This window comes from Zosterops lateralis (genome assembly GCF_965231275.1).
Source record: "Zosterops lateralis genome assembly, chromosome: 16".
Classification (NCBI taxonomy): Eukaryota; Metazoa; Chordata; class Aves; order Passeriformes; family Zosteropidae; genus Zosterops; species Zosterops lateralis.
This window is the reverse complement of record NC_139776.1, coordinates 11651762-11671297: the sequence shown is the minus strand read 5'-3', so window position 1 is coordinate 11671297 and position 19536 is coordinate 11651762. Positions and strand designations below refer to the sequence as shown.

At 43.9% G+C, this 19536-nt stretch overlaps 1 protein-coding gene across 1 annotated transcript in view; it reads left to right on the top strand.

Moving 5' to 3' along the window:
* The window catches only part of PTPRT (protein tyrosine phosphatase receptor type T), a gene marked incomplete at its 5' end in the record, with an annotated part of 254562 nt that overhangs the window by 196351 nt on the left and 38675 nt on the right, over positions 1-19536 (top strand). The window contains 2 exons of the mRNA XM_083873197.1: positions 12216-12351; positions 17311-17340. Of these exons, the coding sequence (XP_083729323.1) occupies positions 12216-12351; positions 17311-17340 (166 nt within the window). The remainder of the gene's footprint in view (positions 1-12215; positions 12352-17310; positions 17341-19536) is intronic.

The window sequence follows — 19536 nt, the reverse complement described above, 5'->3', positions numbered from 1 at the left end:
TGACTTTTTAAAAGAAAATAACTTACATAGCTTGAAAAATCCCATTCTGGTATGACTGTTTGTTTGCATTCTCTGATTTGGGTACCTCAGTAAAGTGTCCCATCAGTGTTTGACCTTCAGCTGACTTCTGCAAACTGAGATAATTTTCATTAACCCTGTTAAGTCACCAGGAAAAGTCACTGAGCCACCCAGTCAATGAGCCCCCTCCTTCTGCTTGTTCTGAATGTCATCTCTTTTTTTAAAAAAATTCTCCTGCTAGGATTAATTTAATAAGAGATAGAAAAGAGTTGGGCAGAGCCTGAGGATGTCTAGAGCCACTGCTTTTTGGTGATCTTATTCTTTAGGTTTTTTCCTTTATTGACTTGAATGGAAAAGGACAGGAAATGATGGTAGTTCCAGTGTTTACTCTCGCTGTCTCAATTCATATCACTTTTGATTTATATCACTTTTGATTCATATCACTTTTGATTTATAGGCAGATATCTTATTCCTCTGTGTGGAGTGCACAAATCTCTGTGGAAATCCTTTTCCTCCTGGCCTGGCTGTGAGTTGCCGTGCTGTAATTCCCAGTGCCTGGCCCTCAGCACGGAGCCTGCAATGGCCCAGCTGGGGCTGATTTCAGCTCTCCAAAGGAGCAGGGCTGGCAGGCAAGGGAGCACCATGAACTGAGGTCTGGGGGTGTCACAGGAGCTGCCGCTGCTGAGCTGCAGCTGGACAATGTGGTTGTGTGAGCTTTCCCACAGTGTCAGGTTTCCCTGTGTCCTGTGCATTCCCACCATCCATTAACTCCGTGTGGATAAAGGGACAGCCCCTGGAGAGGGGTGTTGGACCTGCCCTCTCTCTGCACTGGGGCAATGCACAGAGACACTCACAGAGCTGTAATTGCACCGTGTCCTGGTGGAAAGCTGATAGCTGCAATGTTCTAGATGACCTCCTGTGTCTGTGCTGTCTTCTGTCTGCTCATTATATTGATTATCCTTAATGACATTGCTCAGTGTTCCCCTTTATTTGCATTGGTGTTTCCCCGAGGGTAGAATGAGCAAACCTGAAGGCTCCCTTGAACAAAATCAACAAAGCTGCCAGTGACGATGCCCCTGTGTTATCTTTGGTGGGAATCAGGAAAAAAGACCCTTTTTTGGAGTCAGGATTAATCTCAGCATTAAAAGCTCTGCTTTGAGCTGGTACCAGAGAGGGAAAAAAAAATGATGCAAGAAAATAAATACATACTACTGGTGCCAGACTAAATGTTCATTTTGGAACAGAGGCCTAATTTTCCCATTCCCAGACATTTGTCACTGCAGCAGCTCCATTAGCAGCAGTGAAATGAGTTCTGATTTACACCAGTGACAGGAAGATTAGAATCGAGGCGTCCTTAAGCAAGGCAGGAATTCTCTTGAAGTGCTGGATTAACAAGGGCACTAAACGTGAGTGTGGGAGTAATTAGGCAGTGAAATGTGTTAGGCATGTGTTACTGGGGGATTGTAACACATCCTGGGTGTTGCTGTGAGGCACCTGCTCAGAAGCTGAGTCTCTTTAATTGCTTGAGAGACACACGGGGCTGTCCCACCGCCTCTCCTCCAGCAGGCTGCCAGGGAGTTTGCTTTCTGTGTCCAAAGAAAAGGAAAGCAGAGCACTCTTTAAAAGTGGTTTAGTCCACTTAAAAAAAAAAAAAAAAAAATTGGAGCTTTCCCAGCTTTTCTCCCCTCCTCTCTAGCCAGAAATAGGCTGCTCAGATGAGCCTTTTCAGCTCAGCCCAGATCCCTGGTGGTGCTCTCTCTTTATGGTTCTCTGGGTGCTGCTCTTGGTTAGATGAACTTGGTTCTTATGGTGGCAAGAAAAAGCTCTCAAATCCTTTTGTTTTGGGTTATTAAATGTTGGGAGGAGGGGGTGGCAGCAGCATTTCAGAGCAGCAGGTGCTCCAAAGCAGAGCCAGCAGGGCCCAGCTGGGCCAGCACGTCCCCTGAGCTCCTTTCCCTCCATCCAGTGCCCCCCTGGGAGGGCTGGGTGGTGTCTGTGTATTGTTACTATTCAGGATGGTTCATGTAAGGACAGATAGAACTCTGATTTCTTCAGAGGGCTCATAGCAAAGTTTATTGAAAGACAGGTTCTTTTTATGCAGTGTTTGGGTACAATGAATAGGATTGGTCCTTTAGGGCACCACCTTTTTGTAAACATCTCTACCAGTAACAAAGTTGGAAAAACACCAGGGTGAGGAGGACGGTATTGACAGGATTGTTTTGGGTTCCTCCTTATGATTTCCCAGGCCAGACTGACAGAGTTCTGTCCTTGGCTTTCCCACAGGCTTCAAGGCACTGCCTGGAGCCTGAGACTCCCTGTTCTGACCACTGTCAGTTCCCACAGCTGTGGAAGGGCCAGTGGCAGGGACTCACAGCAGCCTTTGCTGGGTGACCTTGGCTGATCCATCAGAAAGCTCCCTGTGTGTCCACCCTGTGTAGCCATCCCACACTCTGCCAGCATGTTAAACATTATGAACCTTTTGTATCTACATGTGTATTTCTTTTCAGATTCCTTGGTCTCAGATCTCTTGCCACTTCTCTCCTCACACGGGCTACTCCTATTTTTTATTTTTTTTTTAATTTTTTAATCACTGGACTAATGTTATCTTTCACAGCATTAGGCACTTGGATGCATCTCATTAACATAAAACACTCTTTAAAAATGTTTATAATTAAACCCCAATTTACCAGCTCTCTGCCATACAATTTTCATTCAGATGGGTTATTTATAGGTTTTGCCATTTGGTTTCCTTGACAGCATTTGTTTTAATATGTCCCATTCTTTCTGAATTAACTGACTTGTTCTCCCTGTCTTTAAGCAACATATTTATATCGACACTTTATTAGAGAAAATTGCAACCTCTTACCAAGAGAGAGCGATTACCTCTTGTATTCCTAAAGTGCATTAAATTAATTTCACAGTGTAATTGAAACCAAGGCAGAGGGCTCATTTATGGTTCCTTATCTCCCCATACTCGTTTCTTCTTTCCTTAAAATGTGACTTCTTGCAAATGAAAGAATGGAACTATAATAACCACTATGAGGTACATTTTTATTTTTTTTTTCCTTTTTTTTTGTCTTGTGCATGCTGCCTGGGAACCATTTTGCTTGTTCTTAGCAGTGATAGGTAGACACCAGGTGACCACGAGAAACCCGCCCAGCCTCTTGAGCACAGGTGATTATCAGTTCAGGAAAAGGAAAACTGGTCATGCTTCCAGAGGTCTGAGCAGCTTCATGACTTCTTGTTTAATACTTGTTTTGCATGAGAAATTATTTTTGCAGTTGCTCTAACTACATATAAAAAGGGGGGCAGCGCTTTTGTGGCTTTCCTTCAGTGGCAGGGTGGAGATGTGCCTGTGCTGAGGGTCAGCTGAGGGCTCAACTCCCCTTAAATCTTCACAGCAGCACTGGAGTGTGATGGGAGAGCCCCATGGATCCCCCTCTGCACAGGCTGAGTGACCCCAGAGTGTCCCTGGAGCTCAGCTTGCACCTCCAATTAAAGCTGTGCCATTGTCTGCGCTGATTGTTGTGGTTATTTGCAGACAGCTGAGTCCTGCTGTCAGAGAAATGGTGGCAAGAAAAGGAAATCTTGATTCTGTGAGCCCTCTGTGGAAGAACAGAGGAGCTATAGGAACTATAGAAACTGTAGTTTCTATAGAAACTTCTGCTGGAGCCACAGATGCTGCAGAATTGAGCCTCAGCACAGCAAGTCACTCACAGTGAGGAGTGAAGTCACTCACAGTGGGGAGGTTCAGAACCTCTCCAGGGTTTGGCAGTTTCCATCAGAAGGAACTTGGAGGTCTGGGTGCCATAAAATTGCCCCATCATTTGTAACACTGGGATCAGGATCATCATTAACTCCAGAAAATTTAAATACAGAGGGGAGCATCCCATCAGCTTGTGGAAACAGGTTCTTCTACTTCAGCCTGATGGGCACAGAAGGAGTGGCTGGGAGGTGACAGCATTCCATGAGATTAACAGGAAAGGAGGGTTGCTTTTTCAGTGTTTAGATGGATTACATTTCTCTAGGAATACTCCTCTTCCAGTGCTGCACAGTTATTCCTGCCAAATTATGACTTCCTCACCCAACAATTATTTCCATTGTTGAAATAATTCAACAATCCTGATTATTTACACATCAGGACAGCTGTGATGATACAGCTCATGAAAGGTGCTGGGATTACTGGGAAGTTCGAATGCATTGGAAAAAAAGGTCCTGATTTTTGGCAGTGCATCAGCACAGGAAGAAGAAAACTTCCTGGAGAATGGTGAAATCTCAATAAAGAACCTGGCTCTGAAATATGACCAGGGAGATCTTGGGCTGGGGGGAAAACTGCAAAAAAACTCAGTGGAAAATGAGGCAGAGAAAAGTTTCTGTTGTTCCCACACAATTTTGCTGCACGTGAAAACTGTTGATTTAATAACTCCTGCTCCCTCAAATCCATTGAAGAAGCTTCTTTTGTTTCCTGAAATACATTCTGGTTTTGTAGACAGATAATGTATTTTTTAAACAGATCTAATCCCACTTCAAATCTGTTTGTTGCTGCATTTTGTCTTCTAATACACTGGAGTATTATTCCTTTGACAGGTTTATTCTGTTTTGTGCTATTTATTTCAGAGGAGTTTATCACACTTTTTAAGTTGAATGCGTGAAAATGGTTGGTTGGGTTTTTTTTCCCCTGAAACAATTTTCTGCCTTCTAAAAGTTATTTTTTTTAGCACAAGTTTTGTGTATCATAATCCCTTTTTGGGGCTTCCTTATCCCAGGGCACAGCTTTGAATTAGTGCAGAGCCTGGTGCAGAATGGGATGAAGCCAGGAGTGAACTGAATTTGGGATCTCCAGCCCAGTGTCCAGAGGTTATTATCTACTCCAGAGCTCTGCTGTATTGCCAGATCCTAATCCTGGGCTCCCCAATGAAAATAGGCAGCTAGAGGGATGGGGAGAAGCAGCACAGTGTTTAAGATAAAATTTGGGATAGTTTAGCACCAGGAGACTGTGAAGACATCACTTTGTGATTCAAAGCATGCACTGCCAGGACACAAGTAGCTTCAGGGAAGAAAGGTCTTTGGAGAAACAAAAATAATATATATTCCAGCTGTGTGAGCCAAGCCCTCCAGGAATAAAGCAGGCAAGGGTTTACCTGGAGCAGTGGGGAGGTTCTTGCCCCTTGTCAAGACCCACCTGGTGGGAGAAGATGCTCTTGGCCCTGTGTTGTGGCTGGCCCTGAGCCAGTGTAAATTCATCTCTCTGCAGGTGAATTGGTAGCCAGGTAAAGGAGTGGAAATAAAAAAAAAAGTCAGTAGTTGGACATGAAACCCATGAGTGAAGGTCAAATTTAGAAAACATTTCCTTTGGTTTTGCCTTCCTTCATTTGAATGCAGGGAGCATTGGGCGACTCCTCGCTTTTGAAATGTAGGGGTTTGTTTTTCATCTCTTCTGCTTGGAAGTTTGCAGGAAGAGCTCTTTGGATGTCCCTTGGAGCCTCTTCTGCACAGGGGCTGAGAGGAGGGGGCAGGAGCATGGGGGGAGGCAGGAGGGGACTCTCATGTTTTAGAGGACAGTGGGGTTTCCTGTTCCTGACCTCCACACCCTCACACCAACTCACTTGGGTGATCAGGATTTTGTCTCCATGATACCTGCAGATCCTTTCTAAGGTGGGTCAGCCACTGGGCAGGTACTGCAAACCACTTAAAATGATTTTCCTAAATAGATTGTCAGTGTCCTTTAACACGACAGACCCAGGACTGTTACAAATACATGACTCCTGTTTCCTCAAATAGATTGTGATAAGCCACTATTCAGAAACAGGGTTGATATTAATGAGCTTCTGAGCTTTTTCCAGGAGCTGGACAATAAAACTATATGGTTGGATTAGGATATATGATAAAATTACAAGGAAGGTGTGAGACTGTTCTGTAGTGTTACTGTAGAGGAAAAGAGAAATCTTCATTCCAGCCTTGCCCAGCAGTGCTGATTCAGCCTGGAGAGCACAGGGAGTGTCCTGGTGTTGATGCAGCACAGGTGGAGTGTGTGTACACTCACTCCTGACACTGCCCAGCTGACTCCCTTGTGCTGAGAGAGAAATTCCTTCTTTCCAGGCTGCTCCCTCAGCTGGGTGAAGCCTCACAGGGCAGGTGCTTGTAGCTCACTCTGGTACCTGAGGCACCTGGGTCCAGTTGGACTCAAAAGGTGACTTTATCTCAGTGTTCACTTTCTGCCCACCCCTGGGCTTTAGTCACTGCTTTTGCAGCTGCTGCAGCTGCTGGGGGTGTGGATTTTTCATGAGAATCGTGATGAGAGCAGGGTAACTACTTAGAGGGGGCTGACTGGGGGAAAAGTCAATAATTGTGGTGAATCTGTTTTATATCCATAATGTTCTCAGGCACTGAGAAGTCCTTGCCTGTTATCAGTCAAAAGATTGATCTCCCTGTGTCCAAAGCTTTACAAAAATTAAGTCAATCTGTAAACTTGAACTTGTCATCTTGGTAATTGGACTTGTTTTCCATTTTTATAATTTTGAGCTAGTTTTTAAGTACAGTTCTGCAAAAGTGAAGAGTTAAACCAGAAACATGTTCTTACCCCCTGAACCATCACATCACTTGTTGGCATCACAGCAGCTCTCTTTAGCTGAGCTCTTCTTTCAGGGAAATGGTAGAACCTTCCTTATTCTTGGGGACCAGGTATCTGCTTTTAGCACAAATTAAGGACTCCTGTTCTGAAGAGAGAGGAAGAAAAACAGGAGAAAAGAAAAGCCTTTGTTCTGGATTTGCCTGGAATCTCCAGAATCAATTATTCACTTACAGCTATTTTTTAATTCTTATTCAGCGTAGCGATGCTGATCTTGATGCCTCACTCTGTGTTTACCCTCATCCTCCTACAGATTCCACCTGTAAGCCTGAAAATCCCTCATACAAATTCTGGTCTGTCTTTCTCTCCAGGACTGCTTTGTTTTGCTCGGAATATGGTTGAAAGCTTTTGGCTCTCATCATTCTGTCTATTCCTTTTGAGCTGTGTTAAAGAAATAAGTGTGTCTCATTATAGTCTTAAGCCTGTGCTGTTTGCAGCCTTCAATAAGTGGAGGTGGAAAATGAGTGTAGTGACGCTGTGTGTGGTGATCCTCTTTGTGATACTCATTTTTTAATGAATTGCAACAAAGAGATAACCAAAGAGGGATCTTGCTTTTAGATGTGATGAGCTGTCCCACTCGTTGGCTCATCAGCATCATGCACAGATTATTTTTTAGTGCTAATACACTGCTGGGGGGTGTGGTCAGCTGGCACCCTGGGCTGGTGCTGGCTGTTTCCACATCAGGATATAAAATGTGCTTTTCCACCTTTATCTCAGTGTTATCATTCCTGGAGGTACCTGTCTGCCCTTGTGTGTGCACATCAGGCTGTGTTTTACAGATATAGAGATTATCAGGAGCTGAAAACATGAGGGAGAGCATTCCTTCCTGCATGCAGAGCTGCTTTAATAATTTGTAGGCCACTCACATAGAAAGCACCATAAAAAAATAAATAAAAGAAATCGTGTTTACAAGTGATTTGAGAATAGCTGTCTTTTGAATACAAGCCTCCAGGTCTATTAGGAGATTTTACATTCAGCCCACTGCCTGGCCATTATGTGCTGCAAAGAAATCACTCTGATTGTGCAGATCATTTCAATGCATAATGACTGGGAGCCCAATATTTTTCATTAATTTTTCTGGGTTAAATAATGCTCTGAAGTAATTTTTCTGATTGTTTTTTTTTTGTTCCAAGAGCAGATTTCTTTCTGAAGAAGCTGTGCTCTTAGGTGTTGCAATTTTGAAACCAAGCCTTCTCCTGGCCATACTTGTCCCCTTGCTGGGCCTTTCCTGTCACCTGGAGGTGGCTGAACCTCCCATTTTTGTGTTTCTTCTCTCGTTTGGTCCCTCCGTTCTTCCCACTTGCATTGCCCTTTTCTAGATTCTGATTATTTGACCCAGCTGTCTTTAGAATCATTTTATTTGATTTCTTGTCTCCTCCTGTTTGGGATGCTTCTCTTTCCATCTTGGCTACTGGTGATTGTGATGCCACTTCCACTGCAGGATTTTGTGTCTCACCAGATGGAAATCTCACATAAATACCTGACTTTTCCTCCTGCTTATGGCTCTCTTGAATTCTTTTTCCTGGCAGTGTCATTTTTTTTAAATGCAATACTGTAATTGCTGCCTAAAGTAAAGAATGTTTCAAATTGCAGTTTGTGAAATAGGTTTTATGGAAGAAACTTGTATTACCAGCCCTGCTTAGCTACATGCACTCAGTAATCATTCTTTCCTGGATGTTTTTCAAAGTGCCACCTCCACAGAGGAGGTTGTTTTTATATTTTGTGGCTTACTTTCAAATAATATACCTGTGCAGAATTGCTGGGATAGAGATTGCTGTGGTATCTTCACCTTAGATGCCACTGCTGGTTTCCCCCAGAGGGTGCTGGCACTGCCCAGGCTCCCCAGGGAATGGGCACAGCCCCGAGGCTGCCAGAGCTCCAGGAGCTGCCAGGGATGCCCAGGGTGGGATTTTGTGGTGTCTCTGGAGGGCCAGGAGCTGGGCTTGAGGATCCTGATGTGTCTCTTCCAGTTCAGCATATTCTGTGCTTCTATGAATCGACAGCAGCACGGCCAGATTAGACCTTAATTACAACCTTAATTAAACCATCAGTGTGTGATGATCCAGAAACCTGACTTCTCATGGGCTGATGAGCTGGACAGCTCTGGGAAATTGGCCACTTGCCCCTGCCCTGCTCTCTGTGCATCTCTGCAGCATCACCACAACTGCATCTCCCATGAATGTGCTTCCTGTACTTCCAGCAAGATGCAGGATCTTCGGGAGTTTTGGAAGGGATTGAAGAGAAACAAAGTCAGTTGGGTTGCCAGGAAAGGACTAAAATGTTGAAATAGCTCCGAGTGAGCAGTGGGGTGCTGGGTGAACATCAATGAAAGTCAGTCAGGCCCTGCTCTGGCTCCTGGGATGGTGCATTTTGTACATCACATAAATGAGTATTTCAGAGCAGAGGCCTGCTGGAGTAGATAAGGCACAGATAGGGAGTCAGGGGACCTACAGCCTTCACTCCTCTGGCTCTGCCTTCTATCATTTGCCTCCCTTATTAAGAAAGCAAGCTTAGGGTAGAAAATTGTGCTGGTTCATGTTAGTGCAGAGTAATGGGGACCTGCCCTCCGTGGGTGCCACTGAAATACATGCACTAATAACAGTGGTGACCTGCTCTGTGTCTTACTGTTCCAGCATCCAGCTTCTCTTACAAGGAACAATTCATTCCAGGAAATGTGGTGGAAGTAACCACTAGAAAATACAGTTATAGTTTGTTTTCATTCCATTTTAATGCCAGCAATATATAAACAGGGTTTTTCAGAAAGAAGAGGGTGGCCCCTCAAGTACAGTGCAGAGATTTGCAAGTGTGTTTAAAGATATTGGTATGAAGTGGCCATCTGAGCAGTTTTTATGGGCTGCTGTGCTCAGAGGATTTCAGATCCTGCATCTCTATAAAGGAGAGAAGCAAAACTGAATTCTAAAACAGCATTTCTGTCAGGAGCAGCAAGAAACAGCTCACAGAGCTCCTCCTTTCAGGACAGGAATGTTCTTACCTACAGCTGGTGCTGGGGCAGGTGGGAAACCAGAGCAACCAGAGGAGATTTAGACATCTGCATGGAAAATATGCCAGAACAGCAGGAAAACAATGGACTTTTTGCAGTAATGTTTCATTGCAAGGCTTTGAGAATCCCAGAGCCAGGAGTTTGCTGACACTGCCATATTCTCCATTCCTAGGCACTATTAGCTGAGACAACTTACAAATGGTTGGGCTGGTTGCCTGAAGGGATTGCTGGCCTTTGCCAGGAGAGATGGAGTTGCCCACAAGATTGGTCACAGCAGTGTGGAGGTGTCAGGATGGATAAAGAGCCTTTCCTCTCCTCCTGGAGCTGCAGGAGCCTGCAGTGGGGTGGGAAATACCAGATAAAAACACTCTGACCACACATTGCCCAGAGTAACAAGCAACAGCCTGGCAAAATCAAACCCGTCTGGTGGATTGGAAGATGGAGTTGACAGCACATTCTTATTTCTCCTAACAGCTCACACTTCATGAGGGTATTCAGATGGTACAAAAATGAGGGGTGTCTGACTGTGCTGTTTATAGTAGAAAACCATTCTCCAACACCTATTATTTAGGGTCACAGGAGTAACTGCAGCTCAGCTGAAGGATAATTTGGAGTACTTCTGACTTTCACTTCAAATGAATAGAGTTTGAGCCATTTTCAGGGAGAAATTGTACCTTTCTCATTGCCTTTGTTGTGTGACAGTGTGGGGATTGCCTGTCTGATGGTGTAGAGCTTCACCTCTTGGACACATTTACTGCAGGGTTGTGGGAGAGCTTGTCAAATGAAGATGGAAATATGCAACTGATATTTTATTTTCATGCTCAGGAGTCCCATTAATGCATTTCAGACATGTGAGCACAGAAGTTATCAGTGAACTCAACTGAATGGGCAAATTGGTGAATGCAGCAGAACAGTAGAGTTGTCAGGGGCAAAAGCTGAAAATTATATGTGTGATTGCAAAAGCCAGCCCTTTTTGCTTGGTAAATGTTGTGTTTTGCTCTGGCTAAACTGGATTAACAGCCTGGCTGTAGGAGAAGTGAAATCGTGCTTTTATCACTGCACCATCTCTTAAAGCATGTGCAGCTTAACGTGTGGCAAAGAGGCCAAAACCACCCCAGTGACAATAACACTGCTGTCTCACCAACACATGGACCTGATTGAATATTATCTCCCTGAGCAAGTGACTTCATGGACAGAAATGATTCAGATTTCCTGAAGATCAGCAGCACAGAGCTGTTAAAAGAGCAAACCATTACTGACTTCTGATGTCAGCCCTCTGTGCTCACCTTTGATCCCCTTTCCCTACCACGTTTAAGCTGCAGAGGAGGACCTGGCTGACTCCAGCAGCAAAGGTGAAGCCCAAGATGAGAGTGGATCTCATGTAACATGAATTCATTTAACTTTGTGAGCTGCAGTGGTGATATTTTTAGGAGTAGTTAAGTGTAACAAGAATATAATGAAGATGGGCTTATTTAGTCTTTAGAGTAGCCATGACTCAAATCTTGTGAGGCTTTCCAAATCAAGCTCAGTGGCTTAAGCTGTTTCTGGAAATATTCTGTGCAGCAAGCAGGGAAGTCAGCAGAGCTGAGGTCTGTAATGAGGACTAATGAGGTCTCAACAATAGGGTAAAGAGCAGCTTTCTCCAAGATGCTCAGTCAGAGCAGAAATGCTGTGCAAATAATGTTCCTAAATGTGTTTTATATTCAGGTGTGTAGGTTTCACTTGTTAAAAAAAAAAAAAAAAAAAAAACAAAACAAAACCCCAAAAAATTTCAAATAGAAACAATGCTCTCTTGTTTGGGCTGGAGAAGTCATGCCTGGTGTGTGATGTTAAAGGGTGTGTGATGTTAAAGGGTGCTGGGGCACTGGAAGTGGTTGTCCAGTGAAGCTGTGGCTGCCCCATCCCTGGAAGTGTCCAAGGCTGGGCTGGATGGAGCTCCAAGGTTCAGCCTGATGTTGTGGAAGGTTGGAATGGGGTTGGAATGAAATGGAGCTTTAAGCTCTTCCAACTCAAATCATTTCATGATTCTATGTGGAGATTCTCTCTGTGTTGAATTAATGCTTGTGACATGTGTATCTGTAATGGGATGTGTATAAAAGCCAGGCCTCCAATACAGTGAGAAACACAAATGTGAGCTGATTTTAGAGGGAAAAAAGTTCCTGCCAGAAGTATTATTATTATTACCTGTTACTATGCTCACTATTTCAATGAGTAAGGGTTGCAAGTCCATTTAAACTATTTGAGATTAAAATGAGAAGTGTTGTTCTCCTGTTTCTGGGTGCATGCTGAGTGCTTCCGAAGAGTAAATGCCCCATTACAGTATAACTTAGTAAAATATTAGAGTCATTTGCACTACACTGGGATTTTACACCCTATTACTGCTCTGAATTATCTGTCATTAGCCCTCATTAAAGGCAGATTTGGTTAGATGGACAATTGTCTATTGCAATTTGATTGCAAATATGTTGTTAGGCTTTGAAATGAATATTTAAAGTGGATCATTGCACAGTTTGCCTACAAATTCTTTTTTTTTAAAATCTTATCCTTCCTCTCCCTCCATCTTTTAAGGAGCTTCCACCCAGAATTCCAATGCAGTGGAACCTGAAAAGCAAGTTGACAGCACAGTGAAAATGGCTGGAGTTATAGCTGGTCTCCTGATGTTTGTTATTATCCTCTTGGGAGCAATGCTGACCATCAAAAGAAGGTAAGTTTCTGCTTTGCTTCCATCTTGGCCCTCTGGGCTACATTGTTGTAGTTTCCAAAAGAAGAATAAATAAAGATAAAACATTCTTTATGTGGGACAGAGCAGCACTTAATGTTGTGTACAGAACATTAAGGGTTGTAGACCCAGAAGAAACACCAGTTCTGGGAGATGCAGCAACAAAAGAATTGTTGTTACTGCAAAGAGATAATGATAATTAATTGATAATTAATGTCTGGGGATAAGTCACAAAGTAGCATGGAGATCAAAGGAGAACCTCTCCTAACAGGAAAGGCTGAGCCTTGGGATTGTTCAGTCTGGGGAAGAGAAGGTTTGGAGCTACAAGAAAGATGGAGAGAGACAACTTAGAAGGGCCTGGAGTGCCAGGACAGGGGGGAATGGCATCAAGCTGACAGAGAGGAGGTTTATTTCAGACATCAGAAGAAATTCTTCCCTAGAGAGGTGAGGCCCTGGTACAGGGAGCCCAGAGAAGCTGTGGCTGCTTCATCCCAACCATTTTTCCAGCCCTTGAGTTTTCTCAATGCTTTGGCTGTCCCAGCTGCTACAACAGAAGTCATTGTCTCACAGATGACACACACAAACCCCCAAGCAAAACTCCTCGTACTGCAGGATGAGGCCCAGAGGTTGGATACTGAGGATCCATGTGAAAGTTCCCAAGCTGAGCTGGCCCCCGAGACAGTGCACAGGATCATCAGCTGAACTTGCCTGTCCCTGAAGCAGAAATTGGTGAATTTGGGTGTGATGTCCCAAGGACAGGACTTTGCTCTGTCCAGTTTTGCCATAGGCTCCTTAAATTTGGGCAATTTTCTTCAAAGTTAACATTAGAAAGGAGGTGAGTTGGAGTATTAGAAATCTAAATTCTCCCTTTTTTCCCCCTAGAGCTGGAAAATTGCAGTTTCCTCTGTGTTGTTTCCACAGCTCCTCCCAGGGCAGACAAGCAGAATCCCTGCAGTCTTTATCTCTTGTTTGCTGCACTTTGCAAGAATACCCGCTGGAAGACACACTGAAATAAGGAATAAACTGGCTCATTGACTTTAAAATCTTTTCCCATTTAGAAGCTCTGAGTGCAGGAGGAGGTTTGGGAGGCTGTAGCACACCTCCAGCCCCTCCAGGGCTGCTGATCACAGCCATTCTGGGCTCCCTTGGATGGGCACCACCAGCCACGTCCAGCTGGGGCTCAGAGCTGCACATGGACAAGTGTTCCCTGAAGATGAACTTCAGCCTGTCAGGCTCATTTCATTTGTAAACTGGTGTGGGTTGGGACCAGCTTTTATGAAAGGAGAAGCTGATTTGGACCACAGATTGGAGGAGCAGAGCTGAAAGCTTGAGCTCTTCCAAGAGAACAGTTTAACAACAGAGTTCTCTTTTTATTTTGCAAACAGAAGCATTTGGAGCTTAAGCTCTTGCATTCCATGTTTGCACAAGCCTCATTTTAAAAACCGCTTCCCTACCCAGTGCACCAAGGCCTGGGTGTACAAATAATGTAGCCTTGCAAGGCAACAATTCAGAAAAATAATTTAATGAGTTAAACTTGAGATGTTGTCTTCAAATGGAGCTGGAAAATACCCCAGTGACATTTGTCCATTGTCCAGGACATCAGAGCTCATTGGGAATGGGCACAGAGTGTCCTGGATGAAGCATTTTGTTAACCAGTGGAGCAGAGGAAGGAGAGGGATTAGAAGGGAAGGAAGACATTGGTTTGAGATGAGCATTGGTACCATCAGGAGCCTCTTTTTGTTCCTGTGGGACTCACCAGATCAGCAGCACGGTGGAACCTTTCAGACACAGAGCATGAGCAAGCAGCGCTCATTTGCTCACAGTTTCAGCAGAACAAATTGCAAAAATTCCAGGAACTCAAAAATTTCTGGGGGCTGATAAAGTTTAAGAGGGTTTAGTCAGATATGTGAAGCTAAATTAAGCCAACCAGAATGTATTTATGCAGTGGAAAATTTGGGTTTGACTTTATGTTTGTTGTCTGAAAGTTTTAGTTGAAACTTGGGGTTGTCTAAGTCTACTAAAGCTTTCATATCTATATATCTATGTCAAAATTGAGTGTACATATAAATTTCTGTTATAAACATGACTGTCTCACAGCATTTAAAATTGAAAACATTAACAGTTGGTTTTCTTGGTTTTGAGAACCCGCTAACTCCAGGAGTTGAGTCACAGCATCACCATTACATGTGTGACATAAAAATTGCTGCCACATAATGGAGAGAAACATACAAGGACATGTAGTGACAGGACAAGGGGAAATGGCTTTAAACTGAAAGGGATTAAATTTAGATTGGATATCAGGAAGAAATTTTTCACTCTGAATGTGGGCAGGCCCTGGCACAGGGTGCCCAGAGAAGCTGTGGCTGCCCCTGGATTCCTGGAAGCATCCAGGGTCAGGCTGGACAGGACTTGGAGCAGCCTGGGACAGTGGAAGGTGTCCCTGCCCATGGCAGGGGAATTGGAATAATCTTTAAGGTCCTTTCCAACCCAAAGCACTCTGTCATTCTGTGATAATTTAACTTGTTAATTTAGAGGTGGTGGTCAGTGCCCACATGAGTGTACGTGCCCACAAAATGCAGAACCACATTCTTTCATTAACAGATACATATCCTGAAATATCTCATTTTTATTGTATGTAAATATTTCTAATTCTCTAAGGAGCTTGTTGTTTTTTCTTTAATATTATTTAAATACATTTGTGTAGCAGAGAATCATTTTGTAGAAACAAAACTGAGCAAGCAAAACAAGGTATTTTTTCAGGAGAAAATACCCTTTGACTTTGCCCCTCCCCATAGGATTTGATTTTGGTCAGTTCTGATTTCATCTGGGCAGTTTTAATCTGATGTAATCGTGACTCTTATTTCCCTGGAGTGAAGAATGTGACACCTCTCAGGCTGGTGTGTTTGAGCAGACAAAGCCTCCACTGACCCCTTTAAATATAAGACTGAATAAATAGGATCAGACAGCCTGTCATGGGTGCACTGTAAATAAGTTCTTTAAACTGCTGTCAGTAGCAAAAAAGGAGATTTGGGGCTATGTAGGGTCTAGGATTATTTCCTCCTATGAAAATTCAGCTCCTTATTCTGGATTAGGATTTAGGTTGGTACCTTAAACTAATTAAATAAAACCCCAAAGCCTCTTGGGCAGAACATACCCAAGCTGTAGGATGGAATTAGGGAAAGGGCCATTTGTACATTAAGTGAGCAGTGTCCCCCCTGTGTCCCTGGTGTGAGCCAGGCAGGGGTTTGGGTTGTATTCTGCATTCAAGGACCAGGTCATGGTTTTACTGAACTATAATTCCAACCAGTTCTCACAGTTAAGCTCTGAAATATTCTTTAGTAAATCCTTATTTCAGGCTGCATATTTTTGGAAGAATTTGAGCCAAAATGTCCAATTCCAAAACTTAATCCTCCTTTTGTCCCCCTTTATTTTCTATCCTTATGGAGCAAACCTTTCTGAGTTTTCCTCTGCAGCCTGGAGGGCTGTGCAGCTTTTTAATGAGGGCTGAGAGTCTGGTGGGCTCCCAGATGTCTGTGGCCCAGACAGGAGAGCAGCAGAAAGAACAGCAAGATGTTGAAGGGAGCAGTTCCAGTCGATAGAGCTGTGTGAGCCCTGTCCCTGGCCTCTCACAGGGCTGGGCTTAATTGAATCATTTTGGGGATTTCATGGGTTCTGCTGTGTGTGTACTCTCATTTTCTACATCTTGGTCATGTTTCCCTTTGTTTAGAGGTTCAGTGGAACTGGGATTTTCACAGGGAGGCTCAGTGGCAGTGAGTGCACCTTAACTGGTGCACTGCTGGGGCCTGTAGAATTGCTGCTTTCAGGAGATAATAGCATTTAATTAAAACACATCCAGGTGTAGCTTGGAATTAGTGCTCAAACAACTTGGCATACATCAGGAATCTGGGCAAAATAGCAGGTTTAGAGCAAAGGCCATCACCAGGAAAACCATTCCCATTCAGTTTAATCCTTCTTTACTCCACGTGTGCACAGCACAGAGGGTGATTGTGCACAGTGACTGAGCTGAGCTGGTTTCCACGTGTGCCTATGGAAGTTGTGTTCAGAGCAACCATAAAAGTGAACACCTGAAAGCTGCATTTGTATTTCTAAGCCATTCCTAGTCATCCTACTGTCTTCATGGATGGGATTTTAGAGCTGTGCAATAGATTGAAGTTCGTGTTTCACTGGTTTTCCCTGTCTTGACCACTGCTGCTGCTTCTTGTGGCTGCTGGTAAATCTCTAATACCCTGGGGTAGGTGTAAGAAGCCCCTTTCCAGCTACAAAAGGGAAAATAATCACCTCTTAAGCTACAGCTGATTGTCAAGACTCAGTTTGTGGTGCTGCTCAAGATGTTGTGAAATGAATTGTTGAGAAACTGTGGTAGAAAATGCTTAATCACAGTGATGCAGAAAGCTAATGCATGCCCCCAGTGCTCAGCTATAAATATGGAGTGATGCTTGAATTGTTAATGAACTATTTGCATTTTAGAGTTTGATGAAGCTTGATTTATCATTAGACAATTTGCTCATTGTCTAAATATTCCAAAATTGTGGCGTTCTTACATTGTCACTTCTCTATTTATTGTTATTTGTATTAATAGCTCTGACATCTTTCTTTCCATTTCAAAAATATCAAAGCACTCAAGAGGCAAAATCTTATTGCCCATGTTACTGACATGATAAAGTGAGGGAATTAAAGGTGAGGGGATTTATTGTTAGTGGCAGAAGTGGAAACACAACCTGTCTCCAGTCCAGTATCTATTTATTCCTCACCAGCATACAGCTCCTGAAACAAGTGTAGGCAAATAGGATCTCAGCACAGAAAACAGCACAAATGCTTTGAATATTGAAAAAGGAGCCCGGAGTTCATCTAAACCTAATTATGTGTTTTTCTCTTTTTCTCCTTTTGGATATTTTGTTCATCTGACTGGCCGTCAATATTTAGAAGAAATGCATATTCCTACTCCTATTACCTGTAAGTACTTGACTGGGAATGAGATTTTTTGAGCATGTTCACCCTGTGGTAATTTTGTGCTTTGTTGTATTTTATTTTTTTTTAACCACTCCATTTATCCTCATCTTTCCAGCAGCTTGTGTTTCTGGTGGTTTATTTTCCCAATTGCATGCTGTTATGTTTTCCCCATTTTCCCATTGCACCTGTAGCTGTGACTGCAAACATATGAATGTCCACAGATACATCACTTACAGTTTATGACTCTTCAAATTGGATATTCATCTTTAGATTGGATATCAGGAAAAATTTCTTCACCAAAAGGGCTGCCCAGCACCAGAACATGTGGCCCAGGGAAGTGATGGAGTCACTGAGGCATCTAAAAGTTGTGTAGATGTGGCACTTGGGGCCAGGGTTTAGGGATGGACACAGCAGTGCTGGAGGAACAGTTGGGCTTGATGATCCTGGAAACCTTTTCCAACGTAAATGATTCTGTGATTCTGTAAATGGTAATGGACAAATACAGAGTGTCCCAAGTGCACCTTTTTGATTGTCCATTGCTCCTAGCTAGACTTGAGAGAAATCCACACCTGAAAGTTGTTGTTGGGAATTTCTCAGCCATGGATGTAAGTTTTTTTTTAAAACCTCCAGGTTTCTGACAACTTGACATTATCCCAGCAAACATCCCTGTTCCTGGAGCTGCCAGGTTCTGAGTGTTGGTTTAGATCATTGGATGATGAAGTGGCTCAGATATTCAGATCTAAATCACCTGTCCAGTCCTAATGACAATGCTGCATAATTAAGGCAGTTGTTAAGGCACATGAAAATGCTTCACACATCAGCACTTCCAGAGCCATCTGTTGCCTAAAGACTGAGGGGCTGGGAAGCAATCAAGGCCAAGCTGTTTCTGCCATGATAATGGTTGTCTGAGGATCCGGAGGAGGAGAGGGCTGGATCAATGATGTGAGGAAAAAGTCCTGGAGAAGCAAGTTGGACACCTCTGCTGCCATCAGAGGGCTGGGAGGGCTGGGTAAGGCAGCTGTTGGTGCAGACAGGAGCAGCTCTGCCCTCCCCAGCTCCCAGAAGCAGCAGGAGCCCCATCACTGACACCAACCCTTTCCCCAGACCCTGCCAGGCTTGTCAGGGCTCTGAAACCCTCTGAGTTGTCCAAAGGGCCACGTCAGCCCTGACAGCCCCTCCTGGTCTGCTGCTCCAGGGGCTGCCTTCTTCACCCCTTCCTGCAGTTCCTTTTTGTCTCATCTTGATGCTTTTTTCTGGAAGATGTCCAGCAGGCCAGCAGAATGAGAGGGTCAATGTGCTGCCATTTTAAGGGAGCTGATTCCTTTTCTAGATGAGTTGCTTTATGTCCAAAGAACAGGGCAAAGGAGGATCCCTACAACTGCTGCTTGGAGGGGTTTTGTTTCTCCATGACTTGTCAGGAAGCTGTTGAAAGAGGAACCTTTCCCACTTTCCAAGGATGTGAGGAACCTTAGGGACACCATCATGAGTCTTGAGTTTGCCCAGTGATGTAACTGTAAATGCAGAGTAACTCCATTTCCTCTACTCACAGGCCTCACATTGGTTCACTGAGAACAAAATTTGACCTTAAGTAGCCAGATTAAAGAGGAGGTTAACTAGGTGTGAGGTAGGGGATGGTTCTAACCCAAAGGTGCTATGAGTCAGTTGAGTTTATTGATAGAAGCTTTCCTCTTCTGCACATTTCTCACATTTTACTGTTTGGTTTCCTTACAACCAGTAGCACCACTGCCTGAGAAATTCAGTGCCAGGTTTCCCATTGTGATTCTGCCTTTTCCCAGCAGGCAGTATGTGGTCAGCATGTTCCCTGCTTCATTTTATTTTGAGATCTGTGTGTTTAAAAAGATGAATCAACTTCCAAGCCCTCTGTGACCCATTTTACAGCTGCACAGCATTGCTTTAAGCATTCAGCTGAGGATTGCTTCTGCCAGAGCAAGCACAGGGGTCCTTAAGGGGTCTGTTTGCTGTGGGCCAATTTGGCAGACCCTTTTTCCTCAGGGAGCAGTGCAGTGACTCAGGAAAAGTGAAGAGAAAAGCCTCTGAAGGGTCACCCAAGCCTGGGGTTGCGGTGAGCTTCGGCAGAGGCAGAAGGAAGGGTTTGAATAAGGTTTAGTGAGGCAGATGTCCAGCGTGCATCACATCACACCAGGGGACAGCCAGAGGTGCCATCAGGCAAGCTGAGTG